This window comes from Lagopus muta, chromosome 1 (assembly GCF_023343835.1).
Source record: "Lagopus muta isolate bLagMut1 chromosome 1, bLagMut1 primary, whole genome shotgun sequence".
In the NCBI taxonomy this organism is placed as follows: domain Eukaryota; kingdom Metazoa; phylum Chordata; class Aves; order Galliformes; family Phasianidae; genus Lagopus; species Lagopus muta.
This window is the reverse complement of record NC_064433.1, coordinates 132,598,653-132,626,347: the sequence shown is the minus strand read 5'-3', so window position 1 is coordinate 132,626,347 and position 27,695 is coordinate 132,598,653. Positions and strand designations below refer to the sequence as shown.

The 27,695-nt window shown below is 41.9% G+C and overlaps 1 protein-coding gene across 7 annotated transcripts in view; it reads right to left on the bottom strand.

Annotated features, from left to right (window-relative positions):
- Window positions 1-27,695, bottom strand: part of MAP4K4 (mitogen-activated protein kinase kinase kinase kinase 4) — a 155,435-nt gene that overhangs the window by 8,384 nt on the left and 119,356 nt on the right. The window contains exons 14-27 of one of the 7 annotated variants that reach the window (XM_048934368.1): window positions 25,592-25,678; window positions 24,669-24,899; window positions 21,154-21,315; window positions 18,927-19,157; window positions 17,899-18,005; window positions 16,828-16,979; window positions 16,061-16,158; window positions 14,710-14,885; window positions 14,077-14,197; window positions 12,738-12,929; window positions 10,262-10,379; window positions 9,823-9,993; window positions 5,299-5,442; window positions 389-523 (exon numbers count right to left, since the gene is read on the bottom strand). In XM_048934368.1, coding sequence (XP_048790325.1) covers window positions 389-523; window positions 5,299-5,442; window positions 9,823-9,993; window positions 10,262-10,379; window positions 12,738-12,929; window positions 14,077-14,197; window positions 14,710-14,885; window positions 16,061-16,158; window positions 16,828-16,979; window positions 17,899-18,005; window positions 18,927-19,157; window positions 21,154-21,315; window positions 24,669-24,899; window positions 25,592-25,678 — 2,125 coding nt within the window. The remainder of the gene's footprint in view (window positions 1-388; window positions 524-5,298; window positions 5,443-9,822; window positions 9,994-10,261; window positions 10,380-12,737; window positions 12,930-14,076; window positions 14,198-14,709; window positions 14,886-16,060; window positions 16,159-16,827; window positions 16,980-17,898; window positions 18,006-18,926; window positions 19,158-21,153; window positions 21,316-24,668; window positions 24,900-25,591; window positions 25,679-27,695) is intronic. The other 6 variants (XM_048934369.1, XM_048934371.1, XM_048934372.1 and 3 more) reach the window with 6 other exon arrangements.

Genomic DNA, 27,695 nt, shown 5'->3' with positions numbered 1-27,695 from the left:
TGATTTCAGCGTGATAAAATAACAGGGAAACCTGTTGGTAGAGAGAGCAGCTGCTGGTTGACAAGCGTCCCTCTGTCATCTCCAGGGTTTAACAGAGGTGGTGAAATGCCACAAGCCCCTGCTGTCCCCATCAGCCTTCTACTGAAAGTTGCATTCACAACAGGAAGAAGGCAGATGGAGAATCTGTGCCTGCACCAGTTTACAGCCCAGTATCTCATATTTGGTTTAACCCGATAGCTTGCTATCTATTCTGATGTTTCAACAGAAAATTTGTCCTTAGGCCTAAGGAAAATAGTCAGAAACAAATCTTAAACCTAGTAGCTACATGCACTGCAATTCTCTTTCTCAGCCAGCTCTTATCCGACAACTCGATACATTCGTTACTTACCAACTTTATAGTGCACACAGCCTTCCAGGTCACCCACTGTTGTCCAACCTTGTTTCTTTTCTACTTCAGGATCATTGTGAAGGATTTTATTTCTCAACCAGGACAGATAGTAAACTCGCAACTTGTTCTTCTTACCTAGCCACAAAGGGAGAAATAATGGTTTATTTCCAGAGGAATGTAAGTGCTAAAAAACCCTGCCCTGACAAACAGAAATCCCCACAGAACAAGACAAAAGAACAATGAAGGAGGAACTGCTGCAACCACTTAGATATCATGCAGTATTTATGTCCACACCAGCATCACTCCACCCAAAGATATGCTTTCCTGATAATGACAGAGATGCATGGTAATACCACCTAAATACTCAAAATGACAAACTCCTTAGCTGCCTGGTTCTTAGGACAAAACTTCTACTTGAACAGGGTTATCAACCTACAACAAAAACACCAGATTCCTGCACTGAGGTAACAGCTGAGCCTCAACGATTCTTATTTGCACAAAACTTTAGGAGAACAGCAAGGTAGAATTTGAGGCTCCAAATGATCTGCACAAGTAGAAGAGAGTATGACTGGTTTGAAAGGAGGAAGCAACGGGAAAGAAGAATATGGTGAGGGAACGTTAAGTTACAACTTCTGCACAGGTAGCAAGCAGGACATTTCCATCACTTACACCACCCTCAGATACAAAGTGATCAAGTTTTTACTAAGGCTGTTTATCATTCAACTGGTGGAAAAGTACACCAAGAACAGTGCTAAACCATTCCAGCATTTAACCACTTTACAGCAGTACTGAACAGTACTGTACACAGCTCAGAATGTAACTCGCAATATGAAAAGGCCTCAAATGCAGAGCAAGTGACTTTATCAGCAGTTCTTTTTGATTCTGGGGAGACCTCACTGGCCTTTCAGTACTTAAAGGGAGCTCATAAGTAGGAGGGAGAGCAACTTTTTACATTATGTGATGGTAATAGGGCAAGGAAGAATGGCTTTAAACTAAAAGAGGGCAATATTACGTTAGGGGTTCAGAAATAATTCTTTCCTCAGGGTGCAGTGAGGGACTGGCACAGGCTGCCCGGAGAAGGCCAAGTGAGATCAGGCCTTGGGCAGCCTGATCTAGTGAGTGGCAATTATACCCATGGCAAGGGCTTGGAACTGGATGGTGTTTAACGTTCCTTCCAACCCAAACCATTCTATGGTTCTTTGATTCTTTAATAACTAATGGCCAATACAGCACAGGCTGAACTGGCAAGAAGGTGGCTCCAGTGCAGATATTCAAAGCTTGTCCCCCTTCTTCCTCTTTCTGCTGCTTTGCTGTCCAAAGCCACCACAGTCCTGCAGGTGAAGCTGGAGGCAAGGAAGAGAGATCATCTCTGCTCTGATGAGGAACCACTATGGAAGGCTCCATGAAGTCTCTGTGCAAGGAAAAGAAATAAGAAATGCCCACAGGGCCCCAGCTTGTTGGTGGAAAAGCTCCGTGCCAGTGCTCCGGTAGCTGATGGGGATGAGCACACGGCATCAGGAATTACAGGTTACAGCAGGACAAGAAGTCTGAGCATTGAGAGCATCCTGCTGTTCTTGGCTGGATCCTAGAGCTGGCACCTAGCCCTTGCCTTGATGGCAGAGGACCCCTGACACAGCTCGGCTCCTCAGGAAAAGCAGCTGGGAAGGCTGGGGCAGCACATGCAGATGCACAGCTTGCAAACAGGCTGTGCCATTGACTCCAGCTTTCTCCTTATAAAAGACACAGTCTGAAAAATTTTCTTTGGGATTACTTTGATGGGGAAGGGCATTGGGAAAAGAACAGGCAGTTACAAAATGAAAATCTGTTCACTGAGCTTAAAGAGGAACTGGAGACCTGTTTTCCACTACTGGATCTGCTCCTTAATTTAAAAAGCCTCTCTTGCTTTGATGGCACCCAACAGAATGTGAAGCAACATCATGCTGAACTTGTTTATCCCTACTACAAACGTGACGGCTCATTTGGCAGTAAGGGAACATATGATTTATTGTTTGACTTCATATTTATCAAATTTGACAAGGGATAAAATCCCACTGCTGACACAGCTCTTAGAGATCTGGAAGTGGGACCAGAGCAGTAAGGTCCTCCCATGAAAATACTGCAAATGACAGCTACAGAGGTCCATTTAGAAAAATTGGAATAGAAAAAAGAGTACAGACCAGAAAGCACTGTTCTTCTGGGCAAGGAAGAGCTCACAGGACACAACTATCACAAGTTCCAGTCGATCGGGAGAACAAATTATCACCCAGTTATTTCTATGACTTTAGCTTCCCCATAGCTTAGTAAACCTTAAGACTCAGACCAAATAGTGCACATGGGAATTTCCCAGCACGTGGCTACTTTTTTTTTCCAGTTCACATGCTGAGCAGCAGGATATTTCTCTCCAGCTGGAAACATTTTCATAACAACAACAGAAGAATATCTAAAGTGTGTTCCCATTGTGTTTTAGTGTCTAGACCACAAGGAAAGTCACAGGACAGGAAATTCCTCAGCCTTCCAGCAGGCTGACATGAAAAGAGCACAATTGGTCAGCTAAATAAACATAGTTATGCATGTATTTAGAGTTACACTGATTTTAATATTTATACTGGAGAGGGGAATTAGATCCTTTTGCTTGTAAATCCACAATGCTCAATTTAAACAGCTCTCAAATATCTGCAACTTCTTTTTTCCCTTGTCTAACTGTTATGGCTATGAAATAAGAAAGAAAACTCTGCTCCAACCATTAAATAAGCTGATTATTGACTCCGAAAACTCCCAGCTCTGGTTCACCCACAGACATCATTTCAAATGGAAAGCCTCCTTTCCTATATTGAGTCTTTGTTTTTACTGTTCTGTGGTTTTTAATTACCAAGCATGCAGATTCCAACCAGTTCTTTGACACCGTCATCCTTCCCTACATTCCCAAGAGCCCAGATCAGCCAGTTGGGCTTACAAACACTTAGGGAACCACAAATGGAGCATGTTCTGTATGCACTAGTCTCTCTTACAGCACTCTTAAGACTCTCAGCACTGTATATTACCTGAGCATTCAAAACTATGTTTTTGCTTCCCAACAGTATGAGCTACCCAGCTTTGACCCACAGTTTTCTTGTACCAGCTGTAGTAGCTCAGTACCAAAAGCGTTCTTGTCAAGGTAAGTTTTGAATTTGAGAACTATATTGCAGGAACAATTGGTTTCATGTTTTCAAACTCAGAAGAGTATACATTAAAAGCAAATTTTAGGTGACAATCCCCTCAAAACCGTACTGCACCACAACTTCTTACAGTGCGGTGACATATCTCAAGTACTGACACCATAAACATATCGATTCCTGAAAAAGCAGATAGAACATATGTCTGGGAGAGATGTAGACTGAGCAGAAATGCCTCTTTCCTGCCTTGTACTTCACTATCCTCCCATAAAATGCAGGATATGGGGCGGAGACAAAGCCATAAAACAGACCAAGACCAGCCTGTTTCTTAAGGGTTAATGTAGCGTGTCTTAACAGAGGAAGCAATAGTTCTGAAGGAAACAAAGAAAACGGATGTGTTGGGGTTCTCAGATCGTGACTGACGCAAACATAAATAAACCTAAAACAATTACACACAAGATTTAATCACAGGCACTTCTGTTTGTGTAGAGTATGGTTCAAATCAACACATTTTGCACAAGTTGGATTATACAGTACTTTTGTTTATAAGGTCTACTATAGAATTGTTTATAAGGCCTGCTATAGAATAAACTATCAAATGATGCTTTTCAAGTAGCTTGTATTTTTAACATACTGTGGAAACACGACAGGTTGCTTTTTTTAAACCCTCCTTGATTCATCTTTTCTTTTTAAACACTTCACAACACAGCTGGAGCTTAGAACTATGACAACACCAACACGGGCATGGCTCATTTCAATTGTATTAGTGTGATACATCTAACACATGGTCTAGCTGCGTGTCCTTTTGTACAAGAGTTGGGAGAGAATTCCAGCAGGGTAAGATGAGCTCAGAAGCATCAACAATATTTTTAGTGGCTCCAATGAATAACATGGCCCACTGTGCAAAACAGTGTCCATGTCGTTTAACATTCTCTCCCTCAATAGCACAGCATAGCAAAGACTCATTTCCCAAACAAACCAAACAAAAAATAAAGTAAATGGCTGAACACCACCTGTGAAGAAAGATTAATAGTGCACCACATCAAGTAACTTAATGGCAGAATAACCTTATGCAATAACTCTTTGGAGCCAAGGAGTCTGGAACCTTGAGCTTTATAAAACACATTTTCCATCAGTGCACACAAAACAAACACAGCAATCACCACCGCCCTTCATCTCTCAATGCTGAGTCGTCTGCAGTTGCATCCAGTGAGAGGCAAGGCCAAAAGCTGCTTCAAGCTGCCTCCTCACAATGGCAATTTCCACACTGCACAAATACTGCACTCCCCACACCCGTTAGACACACACGTTCTCTTTCTCTCTCTCGTCAATCTCAACTATCTACTTTGCAAGAGCATTTATCATTATACATATTTAGACACACAAACTATCTTTAAACTCCAGGAGAAAATAATGTTTTGGTTAGAAAGAGGCCAGGTTGCAAGTAACTGCAGCAGGGGGGTAGAATGTCACTTCTACAAATTTCACAAAACATTAACGTACAGCTCTGACAAAAGAATGCTTCCTCCAAACCTATAAAGATATTAAAAGGAGGAAGGAGTGGGGGCAAGCATGCACAGGGTACTATGGAGAAAATGATTCACTCTTAGAAACAAACTGCAGATTCAAGAGAGGCAAAATGATGGAAAATCCACTGACTTCATTCAAGTCAAGACTTTCCCCCTCAACACACAGGCTGTCAAGAAAAGATTTTTGCCATGCCATGGAGGAAAAATCACATAGAACAGTTAACATTACCAGAAATTGTCACCAAGACGTTTAGCCCTTCAAGTACATCCATTTGCTGGAATCTTCTTCTATTGATGAGTGGATAAACCTTCCCCTGACCACTTCTGTCTAGCAGCATCAGACCACTTTCCGTGCCCACTAACAAGTTCACTCCTAGATGAAACAAAAAGAGATCTAAGTTAGTAGACAGATTTTCCATACACTCTGATGAAATTATACCTTTACATAACAACTGCCTTGTCTCAAGCAAGTCTAATCACACCTGAATGACCTCTACATGCTGTATGTTACCTGTACTCAGAGACTGCTGACACCAAATTGCAGTGTACAAGAGAGTGAGAGACTGGAAGATCATGGGGAACTTTCTGGAGCATCAGTTCCCAAACAAAAAGTCACACTAACACTGGAGATGGGGGGGGGTGAGGCACGACTGAGTACCCAAGGTTATATATTCTGAAGGATGTATTAACTTGATTAGTGGAGTTGGTAACAGGATGCTGTATATAAGGACAAAAAAAGCACTGGCTTTGGCTCTATTAGGAGGACTGGACTGTAGTGCAGCCCTCCTGGTAAAGAGACAGGCACGGGGCTGGTCTTCATCTTCCCAACAACCTTTTCCATCTGAATGTTAAATCTAGAGAAATTATATTGTGTTTCCATCCATTTCTCCTAAAGGCCAAGCGATTATAAATGAGGAAGGTCAGCTTCTTTTTACAAAGGTACACACATCCACTGGAAACCTTATTAAGAGTACATGGAACCTTAGTGCTTAAAGCCAATTGTATTCTATTTGTGTATATGTATACATATACACATACATCATACCAAAAGGCTTTTAAATCTATAAATATGTAATTACTTTTAAATTTCATAAATTTAATAATTTATGATAATAAATTTCAATAATTTCAATAATTATTACGGCGTTTCAGTCCCAGAGCCCACAAATCGTGCAGAGGAAGGTCAAATATTGTACAGGGAATGGAAAGCAAACCACATGCATGGTTTGATTTCCATTACACTTCTCTGTTGCAATCTCAATGTAAAACTTGTTATCCTTAAACATAGTAAAATAATGAAACAATAAAAGAGAAACTCACAGAAGATAATCATAATTATATTGCTTACTGCTTTAATCTCTGGACAGACAATCTGTAGATATAGCTATACAGGTGCCAATGGTCACACACCAACTGATCACATAACAAACCCTTTTTAATGCAGCATGTGACCCATGGGAGTCTGCATCTGAGCATAGCCTGAGTCTATAGCAATCATTTGCCTTCTCAAAGCATTGAAGAAGCACATTACTCATCAAAACTGCCCACCTCCAAGGCATGTGGAAAGCCACCTAAACATCACCCTCACTATCACACGTTGGAGGAGTTGGAAAAAGGAGGGAACATTCACCCTATCCTATGGTGCACCATTTCCCAAGGGGGATGCAGTGTTACGGGGGAGCAGAGCCACAGCCAGGAGGTGATGATGGAGCTGGGGCACTTTCAAAAGCCTCTGGATGGAAAAGAGAGACAATGGAGGAGTGACAGATCATTATACATCTCCATTTTCCTCTCTCTTGACTCTTCCAAATTTATCCTGGGCCTCATTTGGAGCATAACATCCAGGTCTGGGACCCCCAGAACAAGAAAGACAGTCAGAGGGGGTTGGAGCACCTCTTGAACAGAGGCTGAAGGAGCTGAGCTTGTTCATTCTGGAGAAGAGAAGGCTGTGGGAAGACCCACTGTGGCCTTTCAGTACTTAAATGGAGCTTATAAACATGGAGGAAGACTGACTTTTTACACAGACAGACAGTGATAGAGGGAATGGTGTTAAACTAAAGAGAGGAGATTTACATTGGGTGTTAGGGAGAAATTGTTTACTCAGAAGGTGGTGAGGCACTGGCTCAGGCTGCCCAGAGAAGCTGTGGTGCCCCATGCCTGGAGGCACTCAAGGCCAGCTTGGATGGAGCCCTGGGCAGCCGGAGCTGGAGGGGGGCAGCCCTGCCCACAGCACGACGGATGGAACTGGGCAGTCTTTATGGTCTCTTCCACCCCAAGTCACTCTATGATTTTTCTAAGTAAACTTCAGAGGGCTCAGCAGTCCCCAGAAACAATCACCTCTCCTTGCTCAAATGTGCTGCTCTGTTGTTTCTCTACTCCCTCCAAGGTAGGAGAGCCCATGGACACAAGTAGCACAGAGCCTATCTCCACACTTTCCTTTAGCTACTGATGCCTCCACTGTCTTCTTCCCGCCCTCCAATGTAGCCCTTACACAGGACTGAAACTGCTGGCTCCCACTGCACACCCCCGGGTGTATTTCAAATCTCCCATCTCCCACACTAGGACGCATCCTCAAACCAGTAAGTGGAGGAAGGATACAGGAAGAGTGAGGCACGGTGCAGGAGCACCAAACTGGCTAAGGAAACACCCACCTCTCAGCCTCTTCCTGCAGCTCCAGGTCTGAGCAACTAAAGCTGTGATTCAGCTCTAATACATATTTTTTACTCTTATTCACTGTGGTTTACAGTTACAACAAAATCACACACAAACTGCTGCCTCTCAGTCCCTTTCTCTCTTTGCATATCAGGACTCAGGCGCTTCTGCCTCCACCCTCACCTCTTCCTCTGCTGCCTTTGCATCACAGTTGTCCCTGCTCTGGGTTGACATGTGCGCCAATCCCAAACTCCTTCCTCATTAGCTGTATCAGGATGAAACTAATGAGGTACCACGCTGGTGGCAAACAGTGCCTGTATTTTAAAGTGCAGACATTGTCTTTGTTCACAGCCAGTCAAGCTCTTCTTCTACCTCCACTCTATGATAAAACAGTTCTGATTTCTCACACATGGAAATGTTTCCTGAATAGGCACAGGGTCCCTGCAAAGGCTGGGCATAAAAATCCATGCTACTACATCCGTATCATTAACTTTCACCACTCAGTGCCATTAGAAATACTGTCACAGAATTAAAACACCCAGAAATCTACCAGACACTGATATTAGCACTGGAAAAGGAAAACAAAACAAAGCAAAGCAAGTGCCTTATTTTTAAATAATATCATTATAAAACGACTTCATTTGCTTAAGGGAAAAGGAAGCTAGAACTTATCAAGAAATAAGTATGTGCATCAAGCTTGGACCACCATCAGTTCAGCAATAAATGCTCAACAAGGAAGTGCTTTGTTACAGCTGTAGAACATCTCAGATTTTACACCTACATTTTAAATCACCGTAACAGTCAGACATACAGATCAAAGAAATATTAAACCATTAACACAAATTGCTATTGGCAAAACAAGCCAGATCAGAGAAACTATGAGTCATCTTTACTGATCCCTTATGACTTCTCTCTGCCTCTCAGAGTCTGAAAGCTAACACTTGCACAAGTTTCCTTGTTTTACCAGAAAATTATTCATATGAATACATGCAGAAGTAGCATGGGAGTAAAAATTCTTACCAGTAAACTCTAAAAATAAGGAAAAACGGAGATAGAAAGAGGATAAGGTGTTAGAAAAGCTATTTAACTGACATGGCTTTGCAGGCAATAGGGAAAGGTCAACAATGCTTTTCTGAAAAACAAGAAATGCTGGAAATAACCTCAAAAGATAACTGAAACCTTGCAAAGAGCTGTGAAAATGTAAAGAAGAAAAGTGACCTGTCCTACCTATACACTCATCATGTGACTCTGGGGACTGGCCACATCTCTTCTTCATAGTCTTTAAAATTACATGCATATGTATTTATAGCATGTTCAGTTTAAGAATACTATATAGACATCTGTGTAACACATACAAGATCACTTCTTAACATCTAGGTGGCCTCACAGATAAGTTATGCAGCAGAGAAAAGCTTTTAGCCTGGCACTGTAGCAGCGGTTTCACATGGTAGCAGGCAACAAGCACTGCCCTAAGCCTCTCACCAGCACAGGATACTGACTAACTGTCTGAAACTGTTTAAAGTTTGCCCTTGTAATAAGGTCAGACATGCTGGGTCAGCTGATATCCTAACACTCAGCTTCTCCATGCCACTAACCACCTTACAAGAAACAAAGCCAAGTCTCATGCTGGAAAGTGTTCCTCCTACACTTCTCTTCCTACATAATCTGATGACTGAGGTGGAAAGTCATCTTATGAAACACATCTTCATCAAGCGCTGTGGTATCAGCATCAAGATGGTTATTTTAATACCCTGTGTGTACCAGGTGTAATATGAAAAGATCGTCACAAACTCCTCAAAGCTTCTCAAAAGCTGTAGGAAATGCACTAGAAGGGGTTAGAGAGAGCTGAGTGAAGTCTGAGCTTCCTTCCTACCATTGGAAGTATTTATACAGAAAAAACTGTATCAAAGCAGAAGCAACACTTTGCAAAACTGTAATAAAAACAATCAGATCTTGCAGCGAAAAGATATACACAAGCACTGAAAAACTGCAAACAAATAGCCTAAGGTTTGAGAGAGAGGTTCTCAAAGACCACAGGGTCATTACAGCATGTCTGCACTTCAGCACTGCAGGAGGCAAGTAAGGAACAGGTTTTCCTTACCCCATAAGGCAGCACACAGTATCTCAGAATTGAATCTTTTCTTGTATTTGCGGATCTCTGGGGTATCACTTTGTGGTCGTGTATTTGTAGGGTTCACGTTGACAACTGATCCTTTCCGTGTTGGGTCTTGTCTTATTGCCTCTGATCTCATTGCTTCACTAGAAAATCCTACTGAAAAAAAGAAAAGTAAAGTGCATGTAGTATCCCTTAAGTGATGGATTCTGGCCATATATTCTTCACATCAAACAACCCAAATTGATAACTGAGAATATTGAGCAAGCCTTTCTTTTTGTAAGAAATGTAAATGGAAAAAGAAATAAAACTATGCAATCCACTGCAAATAAAATAAAAAGCATGATGGTAACACTCGCAGTACTTTAAAGAGCCACTGAAGTAACTGAACCCCTTTTCAGTTGTCGTCTTCATCTATTTTACTTACCCACAGAAGTCACAGTTGTCCCACTAGATGGAGAAATCTGTAGTAATCTGGGGTCTATAAAAGGTGTAAAGGAGGAGGAAGATTTGTGTTTCTGGAGTGTGTTACTAGCGGACTGAGTCTGCAATGTAAATTTCAACTTTATTAATATTAATGACAATAAAAAGCAAGGACAACAACAACCAACATTATAAAGTCACTACAGAGCCTCCCCAAGCTTTTACACTTCCTTTACAGTTACATAATGCACTGCAGGCACCACAACTGAACATGTACACACTGCACATGTTACAGCAAAATGCAAGTAGCTAAATCCTCATCTCTGTCACCTCAGCTGCTAGCAAAGATTTTTTGAGTGGCCCCTACGATCAGGCACAAAGGAGGGAATGCCTCCTTTTGAAAAATCTGCTTAAATGGATGTCCACTACCTTATCTTAAAGCTCTCCACTATACTCAACTTCAGTATGTATGAAGAACTTCCTAAAATGAGCTAGTTATGAAATAAGTTCTGAAATGCCACCTCTTGGCTTGTGCAACAAAATCAGAACCATATGCAATCAAGCATTCACTTCTGTGATGGTTTATGTTTCACTGTCCATTGCTATTTGCTCTCCCTATTTTGTTTAACCTGAGCCTCTTGCCAGAAAGCTGCAGCAGGTTCTTCCACCTTTATTTGACAAAGCAAAATATTAAACCTGTATCGAACAAAGGGGCTCATTAGTGTGGAAGGTGTAGCAAACGGTGGTATGGAGCTATGAATATGTAGTGAATAAAATCACTGGTGCTTGCTGAGTTATATGGTCTAAACATGAAAAAAAAAACAAAAACATAAAGAAAGGAAGAAGACAAGTGAAACAATGAACTGTTAAAAGTGGAAATGGAACAACTTAAAGACTCTTGTCAGTTTAGTATTAAAGTGACAACATTGCACACTGAAGCAGAATGGGACAAGTAAAAATATATATGTATTATATACATAAAGGGTGTGCATGTGGGTGAGTTATACCAAGCAGTACTGGGCTTTTTGCTCAGTCTTATGCAAATATAGTTAGAGACTTCATCATCAACAACTAATCTTCAATCTCTGATCCTTCCAAGCCTCTACTCTGCACAAAAAAATAGCAATGGGTCTTATGAGCACATCACTCCCCTGCACAGCTAAATACCAAGAGGCTCCTTCACCACCAGCCACTGCCACTGCCTCCGCCTGCCAGGCTGAGTTAACCAAACCCTGCACATTTATTGCTCGGATCAAAGGAAGGGACAAGCATATCTGTGGATCCATTGCCTGATCTCTGTAACCTACAAGAGTGTGCTTTTACACAGATCAAAGGCAGATGAAGCATAACTGAAAATGAAATATTACACTAACTGAATTTCCAGGAGGAAACCCTCCCACCCACCCTACTGTTACGGGGTTCAGAAGCATTTTTGAATCCATTGTAAAAATGTGCATTGCCAAGGGCCCACCCAACTCACTGCAGTCCATTCCTCCCATCCCAGCACTTCTATACCTACAGGGTAGGACGGCTCTAAGACTGAGAAGCAGCTGATTCTCTCCACAAGTTTCCCTCCCCTTGTGCCACCCTTGTTTGCACAGAGACTCTCCCTGAACAGTTGGCCACCCAGTGGGAGCTGAGCAGCCACGCTGGGATCCTGACTGACTGCTGGAGGTATTAAGGGGGGAACAGTGCTCTCTGTTCACACACGTGCATCTCCCCTACTTTCAAGGGACCATACACACATGAAGGGCAGGGCTTGTCTAGCTGCGCTTGGCGACTGAAGGAAGGCACTGCTTCTATCAGTGCCCTGGGGCTAGCCCAGGACAGCAAGAGGGAGCTCCCCCAGTAGAAAAGCCTTGGTTCTCCAACAGACACAAGCAGCGCTGGTAGAGGGCACATTTACACAGCTGCATTTCAGAGCACAAACATTTTCTTCATTCATTATTCCAAAGCAATAATACCTAAGGATTTTAAAGCCTCCTGATGTGTTCATCCAAGCTCACGTGGTAAGTTTTAAAAATCCTTCCACGGTGGCTTTCTCTTCCCAAGGGTGAGCTTCCACAAGCAGTTTTATATGTGCACAATTACTAGCCCAGCCTCTATTGACAAAGGCAAAATTAACTGCTAATTTTTAAGAGGCACTCTGCTCACAATCAGCCTTCTCCCAGAATAAAACAGAATTAAAAAATAAAGAATATTGTCTAGAAAATGCAGCAGTCAAGTTTAGATTAAAACAAACGCCATGCAATTAATGACTCACTAAGAGGAAGCAAAAATAGTAAACTGGCAAGTTTGGCGTGGGACTGCTCTAGAGTTAAGGGCTTCTTACAGAGAACTGAAATGTGTTATTTTGGGGGTGGGAATAAAGGTGACAGAAAAAAAAGCAGGGGAGATTGGCTGGAGTTCCTTTGCAAACTAGCTACTAGGCAATGCTGCTATAGCCCTACGAAAGCAGCCAGCTGTGGTGTAAGACATACCTCATTAGTAGTTAGCTTGTCCTGGGGTGTCTGTGGGGACATGGTGGGTGTCGGCTGGCTGGAGGATGGGGAAGAGGAGGTGGAGGAAGTGGAGGAGGAATGGCTTTGCTGTAAGAGATCTGGCAAGAGGTGAATGCGACCGGCAAAGCCATTGCTCTCATGATGGCTGGCACGCTTTTTGTCAACTGTACTCTGTAGAGAAAACAGGCACACTTGTCTTGCTCAAGTGCTGCTTAAAGGTCTATATCTCTAACAACCTCTCTCCTCTCCCTCACTCTTTCCTACCTCTTTACATTTAGTTTTTAAATTAGCTGACAATCCATGCCTTGACTTCAGGATTAAAGGGGAAAGTGGGCAGCATTACTTCAATTCTGCAAATTCCCACCTTTTCTGGCAGCAGAAGCTTAGTTTGTATGGTGGACTTGCACAGGCAGTTCTAGAAATTAATGTGAAAGGAACTGCACTGGTAAGTATTCCACCAGAATGCAGACAAGCACATTTTGGGGGGCGAGGGAGGATTTCTTCCCCTATTGTTTTGTTTAAAACTAACTTAAATCCTACAGAGATATGAAAATTGACCGTCTGGTGAATGCCTTTACCTAACTATTTAAAACAATAAGCATGAAATCTTGATTTTCAAACCAGAGGGCTCAATGGAGAAATTGGCATTCAATTGTGAAATTCGGAAAATGTGATTATTGGAGAAACTCCTATAAGCTAACACGCTCATTAACATAAGCTCATTTATAGCAGGGAATTGTTATCTTTCACAGGCATACGAATGCAATATTTTCACAATTAAAAGCAACACCACAACGCTCTAGCTCTGTCCACACTCTCTGCTTCACCATCTTCTTGCTTCTCTATTCCCCCACATGAATTTGTGTGTGTGAGAGTGTGTGTGCTATCTGGGTGGTCTGTATGCCCTCAACTACAGAAGAATTTTTTTACAGCCCTGTATACTTCCCCTCCAGCCACCCTCCCAGCCCCTCTCCTGAGAGTCACATTTGCCTCCATGGTAAAACTAAACTAAGTTTCTTGCTCCAGGTACCAGCTCCACACACCTGCAGCTTCTCTACCATTCTCTCCTACAGGCTTTGAGCTACTCTACATGGTGCTGCCATGGGTGTCACTGGAAAGCATGCAAAACAGTAGCAAAGGGTGAAGGGCTACTCTCCTCTTTGCATGCATCAAACACCTTGCTCATCTGAAATTCACTAGAGCTGTGTCTTGATAATACGAACAACGAATATAATGTAGAAACAGCATGGGTGAATGAGCGAGTGGGTTAATGAGCACAGAAAAGGTGCAACACTGCACAGAGAAGGAAAAGCAATACCTGTCGGACAATTAAGGTGCCCTCCTTAGAAGGAGTCAAGGCAGGTTCACTCTCCACATCATCATGGACAATCATAGTTTTTACAGACTCTGTTTCACCATTGCTCAAGTTCAGTGTTGACCTATTTGCCAGATAAAAAAATAATCAGGATGAGATAAGAGTATTTGTGTCCTAACTCTCCACACCAAGGTACAGTCAAAATTGAATTTGAGATTGTGACCAGGGTGGAATATTTACATAACCTGCCTACAAAAGCTTCTCTCAAAAAAAAAGTTAGAAATTTGTTAAACACTGCTAAAACTACAAATCCAAACAGAGAAGAGGGAAAGGATATAATTTACATGTAGAAGTGCAGTCCAGCCTACTTCACTCTGGGCCCACAGCACTTTCTTGAGGAGCTGCAAAACTGATTTCTCACTTAGAGAAATAACTTAAAGAGACTTCTCTGTTAACTCGGTTCCTAAATGCCCAGTTTGATTTTGAAAAGATTTTTGGAATTTGAGTGCACAAGGCTGCTATGCCTTGTTCATAGGTTGCTGTAAGCTGACAGAACTAACGCACAAGCCAAAATGTCCAATGTTCTTTTCCTTCAACCCCTTAAGAGGAAAAACAGAAGCAAAACACAGAACTAACACTGCTCGGACATCATCTGGTCCAGAAGTGGATTCATCTGCTCCTTCTTGTTCCATATCATCATCTTCTTCATCTGTTGTCCCCGACTCCTCACTTGAGGACGAATAATCTGTCACTTTATGCGGAGGTCGCACATCCTCTACTGCTCGCAGCTCCTTTGCCAATGCAGTTAAATCCTGATGGGAAAAGAAGGAAAAAACTGTGTTGCAGTCAACAGAGAAGAGTTTGCAAGGCAGTGAATTAGTGCTGAAGTTCACTCACTTGTCCACTGCTGTGTTTCCATGGCAGTACTGTTTCCTTTGATTTAAGTCTAAACTATTTTCGTTACGACTTCAGTTTATTCCACTATATCATATGAAAGACTTACATAAGCATCCAGATCTACTTTTACTCAGCGGTTGACTGCTGCAGTTCATTTTTAACTTTGCAGGTCAATAGCATCCACCACAAGATAGCAGAAGGAGTTTAAGAGTTACTGAGCCACCGAAGGCACAGTGTATTTGACCAGTTGCACAGAGCTGATCACCTTTAAACCTTTTCACTCATGTTCAGGTTCATGGATCTGCTCTAAGTTCACCTGAGCAGTCAGATTCTTTAGCGCTAACTCAGTCACACACAATTGCATGGGACATAAGCAGCTTTCCTGTCAGGAGCTTGGGGTGTGGATAAAACAGGTTTACGGTCAGTGCAAGCTTAACTGTGTAGCTATGATTTATTTAGATTAATATGGTTTATGGCACATACTTCACATATTATACACCAGAAGTGAAAGACCAACCTCTCGTTCTCTGCATTCGTTTATTTAAATGAGCAGCTCTAACTGAGAGATTTGGGTGCCAGTGCAGAATCATGACAGCAAGTGAAAGAAGTTGTAGGGAAAGCTGGAATTACTGCAAAAACCTCCTGTGAACCCCAGCACACATAAAACTCTAATTAACCATAGCAGCAACCAGATGAAGGAAACATTAGAAAATTTTCAGAGGAAACAGCAACATTTTAAGGTCTTACCACTTCTCCCTGCACCATTCAGCACAGCATTGGTACATTCAGGTCAAATGCATTATCATTGGTCCAGTCACAGCAAGGAAACACAAGATTGAAAGAAAGAGAATATGAAGGTTAGGAAGGAAGCAGATGAGAGAGAAGAAATCAATTCCCAAGAGAGAACAAATTCTATTGTTTAAGGGATGTATAAAAGCAATTGCATAGCCAAGAACTTACTGCCAGGCCCACACAAACTCCAGCTGAAGTTGAAGTTTGCCCTCGATGACACCATGAATGGAAATTCACACAGTATTTTGGGGGACTACTTAAGCATGAGGGAGGACAGGAGAAAGCAGGTGCAACTTACAGCAGGCTTGATAGGTCTGAAGACCTCCTTCTTCTCTTCAGGCTTTTTAGGTGCACTTTCATGACGCTGCGATGGTGAACCCTCTGATTTGGATGATGCTGTATGTTCCAAGAAGAAAAACAGAACAAAACAGGGGTTTCACCAAGAAGGTAAAATATGCTTTCTTATCCCACTTTGGAGTGAAGAAGAGAGCTGAGAAAGCTATTAAGGCAGCATGTGACAGCAATACGTCAGTTTCACTGGTTCATCATTACATCTTCTTTGAACGACTTTACAAAAAATTCTTCCTAAACTCTGATCTTTATAGGTGCAGCTGACCTGTAAGTGTAAATTGTCACACAAATGTGAAAGTAGTTGCAGATACCATCTCTTTTGCACAACGAATTGGGTTTGCAGGTGATTGAATCTGCATAATTTGACTGAAGCCACAAGTTGAATAACGTGGATCGGCATCTAATGTGCCCCTACCTGAGATCCATCCCTAGAGGACTGCACCCATTCAAAAGACACCAAAGTGAGAGACAATATGCATCATGAGATGTAGCAGTGAATGAACACGGAAAGTGTTTCATTGTTCCCTGATATATTTGTATGGTCTCTCTTTCCTAAGCAGGCATGCATTGACAAGGGAGGAGTTTGAAAACTATGCTATCCAGTATTGTAAGTTCAAAGGCCTTTCCCAGTGATGGTTACAATCCTTCATTACTGAGTGTTACATGGCTCAGGTTTAAAAAACCCTGTGTTCTGGTAGGGGAGGAAGGACTTACATCTCATCCGGAACCGCTCGCCAGAACCACTCTGAGAGCCAGGGTGAGAACCAGGCTGGGAGCCAGAGTTGCTTGAACCTGAAGAACTGCCACTGCCTGGTCTTGGTACGAGCTTCTCCACCCTTTCCCACAGCAGGCGAGGCTCTATATTGCTGTATCAGAGGAGTGAAAAAAGCCTTGGTCATGCACTTCAGATTTCTGTTTCTAAACTCAAACTTCATTCTTCCTCAGTGTTCTGCTAATAATTGATCTATAAGAACACTTCACACTGAGCTGAGAGTCTCAATGACAGTTCACAACACAAGCAATGACTCCCTCTGAAATACCTATTATCTCATTTGAGATGGCCCAAAGCAAAATGTTTACGTAGGTATAAGCTTTTCATTTTATTAGGAATTCCCTACCTGTCATTCTTACATATCTAATCCAAAGTGACTGGATCTCTCAGGCTGGATGCAACAGGTTTTAAATTGGCTCAGAAGAGCCCTGGCCACCCAAGCACAAGCCAGAAAGCTGGAAATTCCTGTCCCTCTTGGGATACCCTCACCCATTTCCAGCAAGCAAGTTTTGCTTTGCTGAGATTCAAAAGCAATCCCTTTCTCCTCCCTCCTGACCTCCATTGTTCTATGTTAGAGCTTAAGGTTGCTTCTGCCTCTCTTCAAGTCTGATTCTGGCTGAGAGGTTGGAAAGTTTCTCAGATCTCTTCAGTTTAGATCTTACAAACACTACTGCTGCCAGCAACCCCCACAATAACCCAAGATGACCCATTGCTCCAGGAGGCATGATATTCACCAATTGCCACATTTTTCAGTAATACTAAGGATACTTCGAAATTGTTGCAAAAGTCATAGGGTAGGCAACTCGGAGAAGGAGAGGCAAGAGAAATTTAGCCAGTGTTTGTTGGCACATGTGGAGTACCAAGGGAAATTAATATTAATCATTACTGACTGGTAACAGTGAAAAACTGACCATTTCTTCCTTTCACATCCAACAGGTATACCAAAAACTCTGACAAAAAGTTCTAGCTTCCCATAAACACAGGAAGGCATGGATATAGACAAGCTGACAAACCTCGTGGAGTTTCTTTGACCTGCTTGGTTATTTTGCTGCCCACTGCCCTGCAGTGGAGAATCACGACGGGACAGAACTGGTGATCGGGATGTCGTTCTCACAGGTACCTTGAGAGGAAAAAGTCTGAGTTAAATCCATGAAAAGGAGAGAAAGAAGAGGAAGATTACATCTCTCCTGCTACAGAATATATTATGATTTTAACACCACTTAAGACTATGCTCAAATTAGCGTCAACAACCAAAAGCAATAAAACAAATACCCACAAAACCAAAAGCCTTAATAGGAATGCTGTTCAGATTTTGAAGAAAACTCAGAAGTTTAATCTTAAGTTTGATGTTAAGTAGTGCTTAATAACTACCACGCAAACACATACACACCTCACTACCTTCCAACTACTGAGACACTTGAAAAGAATACAGCACTTTGACTGAAGCAGGGGAGGCACAAAGCAATTTGCTGAAACAGCATGAGAATTAGGAGAATAAGCTTAGGGGAAACCAAACAAATGCCCAGGAATGGATCAGCAGAAGGCAAAGACTGGTGGTGTAGCAGGAATATACTTAGAAGAAGCAAATCCCAGTGGATGGAAAGGGCTTATGGGGAGAGGAGGAGGAAATATTGAATGTTTCCTTTTTGTTCAGTTCCATTTCAATTTCAAATATGTCTATGATTCACAGTTTGGGTTGCTACCAAATGAAGAAGAAAATTAACTCTGAGCAATAACCTCAGGGATATTTTAAATTCTTTCTGGAATACAGTAATGATTTGTTAACTTTGCATAATCAATTGTCTCTCTGAAATAGCTGCAATCTATAAATAATTGTCAATTTTATACGAAGTTTCAATATTGTACTTCAGGTTCATTATTGTTAGCCCACTGAATGAACACCTACATGATGATCTTGCTTCTAAAAAGCTGTTACCGTGGTTATGAGGGCATGGTCTTCCCAGTGCCCAGCCTACGACATCCTTCAAAAAAAAATCATCATCATCAAGAAACAGCATACATCTGTCTTTCTACTCCTTACCCTTGGAGGCACCTCGTCACTGTCTGATCTAGCCCAAGCCTTTTGGGTAGGGTCGGGTACCTCCGACTTAGAGTCAGAACTCTGATTTAGCACTTCACTGCGTGAAGGTGGATATGGGTCCTGGGAACGAAGATGGTGATGAGCAAATTTGGGAGAAGGGTCACTGAAGGAATGGGATCGCGAGACAGGGGAAACATTGTTCTTGAGAGATGCCAGATGGGACCACTGTACCTTACAAGAAAACAAAACATAAAACATTCAATGCGCTCAGAATAACTGGCTGTCCAATTAACACAGAATAAAGGCAGGTGGGGTGGGCAGAGACAAATTGTTATGGCATTAGGTAAGCGTGGGGTGGAATCAATGCACTTAAAAGCGAGGCAAGCGCCCAAAGAACGCAACAGACTGAAAATACAGCACATATGCATTTTTGTGAGATACGCTCTCCACATACACATACACTAGTGCCCAAAAGAAAAGGGGACCTAATATCTGCACCATGAGCCTGGGGCCAAAGGCCACCCAAGACAGAAGTCATCTTCTGCTCCCCAGTCTTCAGCGGACTTTGGCCAGCCCTCATGGCAGCACCGATGGCTTGGGAAATTTGAAGTGGTGATCCAATTGAAGAAACGTACAAAATTAAAGAAGGCCATGAAGTGTACAAACCAACAGACGTTTACATTGTCTAAAAAATTTGGAAACTAGATACAGTTCCAAACTTTTGGAGAACGGCCATAACAAAAAAGCCTTTATTCCTTTATAGTCGTTGCAATATATATACAAAAACATAATATGTATTATTGTATATAGTATACATATGGACAATGCATATTATACATATACCATATATGTACCATATACCGTACATATATACATATTCATAAACAAACTAAACACACACATACACAAGCACATATTCAATTACAGATACTAAGAAGGCACAGCGGTGACTCCAGAGTTAAAAACCCTTCGGGATTTTCCTTGAAATCCACACTGACCCTCCACTCCAGCCTACTCCCTCCTTGTGCATAAACACATATTTCCAAGTTAATTTCTGAAGCCAAGGAGGAGACAAGATCATAACTGAGGAACACGCTGCCTTTGCACCTAATAATTAATCAAAACTTCACTTTCAACTTCATTTTCAGTAGGTTGGTTGTGTGTATTTTTATTGGGTTATTATTTCCTCAATTTTTATACACACAGCTGTTGAAGAGCCTGATTATTCTTAATGTGAGTGGAAGGCCAGACTTTAAAAGTAAATGGCACAGAGAGCATGAAAATACAAGTGCAGTACTTTGAAATAATCATAGAGGTTTGAATAAAAGCCAGGAATTAATGAGTCAGAGATGAAGTTCCGTCCTGATTTCTCCCACTCTCTCGTCTGCTCAAATTCTCCTGTCACCCAGAAGAGCTGCAATGCCTAGTCACAATCAGGAACAGGTTTAGCTTGCACTGTCATCAACCGACTTATTTGGGAGAAAGAAATTCTGCATGGAAACAGACGAGCTTAATATAGAACCACACTTTTAATTTAGCATATCTCGACTGCTCAGAACTTACAGGTTATTTATAAGTTTTAGACCACATTTTTTTTAAATTTATACAGTAATTCCTAAGAGATATAGCTACCAAGTTCTGGAGGTTTTCATTAGCAAACAACAGAATGATGGCAATCACATAGCTCAGTGGTTTCAACCTTTTTTTGATTTTCCAGGGTGGTAACAGAGCTTTATTTAGCAAGTATAAGCTTACTGACAACAAACTTGCTTTTCTTAGTCATGTTTTGTGGATTTCTTTGAAGCTTTGCTTCTGTTAAAAAAAATGTGGTTTTTTTGTTTTTGTTTTTGTTTTTGTTTTTTTCCAAAGAGTTTAGAAGACTAAATCAGCTCACTTCCTTCCTGAATATTCTTTTTGATAGCAAATATTTTGCACGGATCAAATTCTGAATTGTAGAAGTGTTTTGCAACTGTGACCAGTATTTAGCCTACTATTCTCCTCTTGCACAGATAACAACAGAATAACAGTTTTCTTTAAAAACAAAGCAGAAATCTACCCCTTTATCAAAACAATTAGCAAAAACATACAAAGTCAATCTACTAAATAAGCTACTTTGCGTAAGAGCGTTACTCTTTACATAAGACTTTCTATGTGCCAAGATCTGAAAAAATGAAGGAAACACGTTAGGACTTCTTCTAGGCTCACCAGTATTTTCCTGGGCACTTACTTGGGGCTCCATTGGCCTCTGCAGGGCAGGCTGAGCAGGTTCTGAGTTTCCATTGGAAAAGGACTCTGATCTTGAAGGCACTGGTGGCTCCAACACTTTGCCCATCTGCTTAGACTGTGCTTCAGGGGAGCCCTGATTAGTTTTTCTAAATCTCTCCTCCACCTTAAGAAAAAAAACAAAACAAAACAGGCTATATCAGGAGTCAATAAAACCAACTGCAGTAGAAATAAGGTGTCTAGCCCTCTTCTTTTGCCATAAAGAAAAGAAACATACTTGAGGCTTGGCAGGGTTTTCATCCCTGCAGGTTTCACCAGCAATCTAAAACATAGAGTGAATTGCATCAAAACAGCAAGTATGCCAACATGGTAAATACGTACTAGGAAAGATCTTACAGCAGGCAGTATATTGTGAAGTCATAGGAAAGACTGTCAGGGTGCTTCTTTCTGCCTAGACTATTTAGCACCCATCAGCAGACATAGACAGCAAAAGGGATGTGTGAAAACAGAAACAACTTTACAATTTAAAAGTATCTTTCCCATTGTTATCCCTTATTATAAGTAGAAACCCCACTAAATTAAAGGGAAGTACGTTATTTCAGTTATATGTTTTCCTCTGCGTGTCTCTTCAGCAATGTAAGAAGAGATAGCTAGGATATGCTTCTCTATCTGGTAATACTTGAGGCAGTTCAGCTTTAGGTATGAAGTTGTAGGACTACTCAACCCCTCTCTTATCAGATGGCCCTGAAACAACATCAAAAAGCTGCCCTCTGACCTCAGACTGCAGAGAACAGCCCCTGCAACTTATTTCTAGAATAACGTAGAAGTGACTGTATGCTAACCCAGAGTTTTTCGAAGGGAAGATTCTATCAGAAAAGTGCTCAGCCCTCAAAGAATATCAAGTAAGCTTCCCATGTAGAAATGCCACCTCTTTAAAGTCTGTGGCATTGAAAACAAAGAGAGCAGTATGGAGGGAAAGAGACGGAAGGAGATAGGAAATATCCTCCCATTTCCTACAATGAGCCACTGCTGGAATCACAGCAGTGTGTGCTGTGCTTTCCAGTCAGAGGAGTTGCCACTGAGGAACACTATACTCCAGCACTTTAACAAATGTTAAAGAACAAACTGGAAGCTGGGGCTGATTTTATTTGTTGAGATGCTGCTCATATGGTCAGCTTTCACCCTTGTGCCCGGAGCATGAAACCATCATTGAGGTGCAGCATCCTAATTGCTCCTTAGCAATGTTGGCATGATGAAACTATTTCTATATCCATGTTGGAAGACAGATGAGAGTCTCCAGGACTCCTTAGCATGGCTGCTTTACAAACCCAACCTGCCTCTGCTTTCCAAAATTTGAGGACAGTAACAGTTTGCCTATGGGAGCAACCACAGAACCAAGCTTCTGCCAAGTCCACACAAAATACACCACGTCTTGAGAAATACTGCAATAATGAAGACAAGTATCTCCACCATACAATCATTTTCAATATCATGTCAGTCTCACAGGCCAAACTCCTCTTATCAGACTCCTTCTTATGAATAGAATAAGGAAAAGCCCCAAGCCTTTCTGTCTGAAGGAACAAGCTGTAATGTCTCTAGCTTAAATGACAGGAGGTTTCCTCCACAAACAACACAAACTGCACAAGCCGCGTGTCCTTAAAGACTGGCAAGGCATGGGAAAGAGACAGTTCATCCCTGGATTGAAGTAATCCCTGTTGTAGTCATCTGACTGTCTGGACCAGAAAATGGTATTAAGTTTCATTTCTTGCTCTAAGCTTCTTTCTGTTTCCTAGAGCCAACTTTAGAAATCATTTTCCTTATATACTCATTGGAGCTGGAATGAAGAAAAAAAAGCCCAGATCATCATTAGACTTTGCCAGGACTGGAAAGTTAGCCCACACTGGATTATCATCTTGATGGTCAACGTCTCAGTGGACGAAGACTTTCTCTGGACTGAAGTTTTTGTGAAAGTATGAGGCACAGAATACTTGCTCCAAGACACTAATTCATGTCAAAAATTACATTGGCTGATGCTTGCTTTTAAGGCTAACGGGTGTTGCTCCCACTTCCAGACAAAGAGATATTGTGGCTATACTTCTATTGCACTTTTTCAAAGAAAATATTACATGTCAATCTCCAAGAAAATCTGAGTACTCACACATCTTTTTCCTTTGCCTTCACTTTATTCCTTCTACCTAGCACAATCATAATAGGAAAAGATTACATTAAAAGAGCTGAGTCAGCAGTTCTGTTAAAGCACTTTGAATTTTTAGGAGTTTTTCTCCTTTTCAACTCTGAAAGGAAAAAGGGAGAGGAAGAATGGAGATGTTTCTCTGCCTCTCCAAAGCCCTCCCTCTGGCGGGACAGGAGTGCTGGACTGGCACTATGCTTTCACCAAGGCAGGCCAGGAATGCACACCAGGAAAAGAGGGCAGGTTCCACACCTGCACCACAACACGCTGGACAAGTCTGAACCTTTTCCAGGAGAAATACACATACCAAATATTTCAGCCAAGAACAGATGAGATACCAAAGTGTGGTTTGTGAAGAACTTAGACAATAGTACCTCTAAGAAAAGGAGGTTTTGCTCATCAAGTTCCAACAGCAATACTTCAAAGGCAGTGAAATACTAGTGGACATAGGTGGACTGAAAGCTATTCTATGTTTAACAACCACAAAGATTTTTTTTGTTGCTCTTGTTCCAAAATGTATTTACCTCGCTCATACACACTGGTGATGAATGCCATTAAGAGTTTTGACCAGCACTGCCCACTCTATTGGCTTGCAGGCAGCATAATGTTCAAAGGAAATACAAGAAAAGGACTGCTGAAGAAGCCAAGTACACATCAAAGAGGTAGTTGCTTGCTTAGCAATGTTCACCATGGACCAGTGAAGTCAGGGAACCATTCACTGAAACAAACAGAGCTGTGATGATTTCAGATGGACTTGTGAGTGCCTGAAGTTCAATAAGGCAGCACTACAGAGTATCATAAAACCAAGCTGTGAACTCAGCAGGTAATACTTAACATATGAGAAATGAAATCAACTCAATTCAGGTTTGTATTTATCTGAAGCGAATTTCCAAGAGCATGGACTAAAGCACCTACAGGTGCTGTGTGCAACCATCCCTCACAGGTCTGTTTTTTCCAATTCCCTCCAAATTTCCAGTTCTCAGTACCTGCCAGCAACACAGACTGACAAGTGCACTAGTACTTCCTGTGAAGACATCTTGATAAAGTCCAGATGAGATTACCTCCCTGACTGGACGATTCCAGTAGCAGGTACCCCTCAATCTGCAGCATTTCAGAAATTCTTTCAACCTTTTACACCTAAAAACTGTAACTTACAATGACAGCAGAAGTATTCAGAAATGTTCCTTGGGTTGGACCAACATTTAAAAACATCCCTCCCCTCAATCGCAACACTTTGGTCTCCAACCGTACTGCAGCAGAGCCACGATGCCAAGAGGTGCAGAGATGGGGGAGCAAGTAGCATATTCCTGTCCATGAGCAGGACTTACCTCACGCGCTCTTTCAGCAGGCTCATAGTGGGATTTTGGCTCAGGGGTATGATAGCTTTGTTTATTTCTTTCCTGCTGCTGTTGCTGTTGCTGCTGCTGTTGCTGCTGCTGCTGCTGCTGCTGCCGCCTGTGATCATGCTGCAGTGACAGGAGGTAGGCTTGCTCCTGCTGCAACTGGCGCTGGAGCCGCTCAGCCTGTCGATGCTCCTCCATCTCTCTCCATCTGTATTCCTTTGAGAGAATGTGTGAGTAATTCAAGACATGGCATGGAATATATGGCAGACATGTCCCTATCCATCCCATTAAAAATGCACGTTTTTGGTTGCTGTTGCTTCGCTTTTTTTATTTATTTCATTGTTAAAGTGTAACCAAAAGCTAAGTTGGATCAATATGACACGCGTCTCATGGAAACAGACAAACTTAATATAGAAACACGCTTTTAATTTAGGGAAAGTTGAGAGCATACTTCTAAGCTTCATGTGATTGGAGAATTATGTCAAAACTGATTTTTATTAAAAGAAAAAAGAACAAAGTTATTTATACTAGATTCAGTGTAAGTTCATAAAACAATGATTTAGAACAACACTAGGCCATTGTATCCTGGGGTGGATTTACATATCATGTGTGCTTTTGATCCGCAACACAAGCACTCTAGTTCTTCAAGGTCTGTTCAGAAACTCGACCGCCAAACCAGAACTGTTCCACTTTAACATAAAGCCTCCTCTTACAGCCCAGAAAGCAGTGTGACCACACAGCACTTCTCATATGTGCCTGTCAGCCCACGACGCTAGCATAAATGGCCTTTTAATCAAGCTCCTTTGTTGTCATACTGTCAGTGCAGCTGTGCCCGACTGAGGGAAGCCTAGGACTGGCCAGATAAATGGATCCTATAGCTACTGAACAAAACAGATACAGTGCTTTACCAGTAACATGGCCTGCTCCTGGAGCAGCTGCTGCTGTAGAATTTCCAAGTGCCGCTGCTCCTCTTCTAGCTGTCGCCTGATATACTCCTGTCACATAGAAATTACCCAGCAATGAATTTATTCAAAAGGAATGCATCAGAACCCCCTGGGTGGCACACCGCACGCTACTTCCCCAGTTCAGCTTTAACGAGAAATGCACTTCAGGGTGGATTAGTGCCTGCAGAAGAATTTAGGAAGCCCTGTCTCCTGAGCATCGTATTTTGGCCCCTTCCATTCCAAAATTTGGACTCCTGCAAATGTTGTCGGCATGAGCCAGAACTCATTTACATATTTTGGAAGTGATTTCAAGAAGCAGCACAATGCACTTGAAGGTTTTGGTAAAGTTAAAACATAGCAAATCTGACTCAACACAGCCAACACAAAGTCACATGCAAGTTGTATTAAACATTAGTTTGTTGCACTGGTGCGATGAACTGTTAGCAACAGCTAGAGCCAGGCTTAGTGCGGGCAGAGCTGGTGCAAGCTCCCCCCAAAGGGGCTCTGCCAAATGCAGTTCAGCCCTGCCCTGCCTTCTCCCCTGCCGCCCTCACCAAAAGCTTCTCCTGAGCAGACGCTGCCAGCCTTGCTGAATTATGCGATGAGTTATGACACAAACAAACATCCACCAGGAAACAGATATTAGACCAAACTCGCTCGCTCTTGCGATCTAGCCGTCTGTTCGCCTGCAGCCTTCACAGCTCAAGACATTTACCTGCAGCTTTGCCTGACCCCCCTACAACAACTCAAAGTCTGAAGCACCAAACCCAAGCTGGTAACATCCTATCATGCAATTAATGGAAGTACGTAACACGTGCATGCGCACACACACACACAAGCACGCACACACGCACGCAAGCACGCATACGTTTACAGTGTATGCATAAAGAAATTAATGGTTCAGTGATACAGTGATGGGAGCTATAGAAAGTCTTGCGACAGACTGATGGCGTCCACTATGTTGTCATTACGCACACTGGCTGAGCCGTCGTTTAGGGGAACAAAAACTCTAAGAGGGGACATGTCTTCTCTCTTTTAAATAAAAAATAATTTGTAGTCGTTTGACTGCATCAATTAACCATTCGTCATTATTGGCACTGTGCGTAATTTGCATTTCAACAGTTTAAAAAGCAGCTGGGGGAATACCCGGTGTCTGCCCAAAAGCAAATTGCTGTGCTGTAATTAAAGATTTTCCATATTTATTCCCATCGGTTAGTCTTCTCTTCTTTTGACTCAAAAAATCTTTGAAACATATATAAACACAATAAAATTCCCCAGTAACATGATCATCAATGATCTCAATGACTTTATGTAAGAAAAATTAGGTATGTCAGGCCAAAACCAACACTCCTGAAGGTAATAGGAAATTTACAAATCAGCCTCTAGGAGAGTAATTTTGGCTTTTTATTTGAGATCACAGTGATGCAGAGTAATTATTACCTTGATTATCAACCCGATCAGAGTTTTTAAATAATTTGTTAAAACATGAAGATTCCATGCATAAATTCGGCAGCTCAATTTCATATGGTTTCAAAGGTTTCTCACCTGTACTTTCAATGTGTTAAGAGCACTGTGACAACTTAAGACATATTTGCTGCCTGAATTGGCATACATTATCATACTTGATTTTAAATAAAGTGAGATTGCATATTTAACTGTATGAATTTTAGAAAGGAAAATCTTCTGCAGCTCAAAGGTTCCACCACAAATTCAGAATATGCAAAACTTGTGAAGACCCTCTGACCCACTCTGGGTGCCAGAAGTCGACAGGCAACAGAACTGCCTTTCTCTCGGAGGCCTCCTGAACATGGGGCACATCCTGCAAGAACCACAGATCCAGAAAGATAAACTTATAAATGGTTTTCAGTCAGTGATTACCAATTACCAATTCTGATGGTTTTTAGTCAAGTCCAGAGACACGAGCTGAATTTAGAGTAACTACCATAACAAAAGGTCTTTTTTGAGGGAATATTGAGGCTGCAACAATTTTCCATAAAGCCCTACAATCTGTGTTAGTACCTTTGCTGTCAGAGACAACAAAGATGAAAATGCCAGCATATGGCTGTCT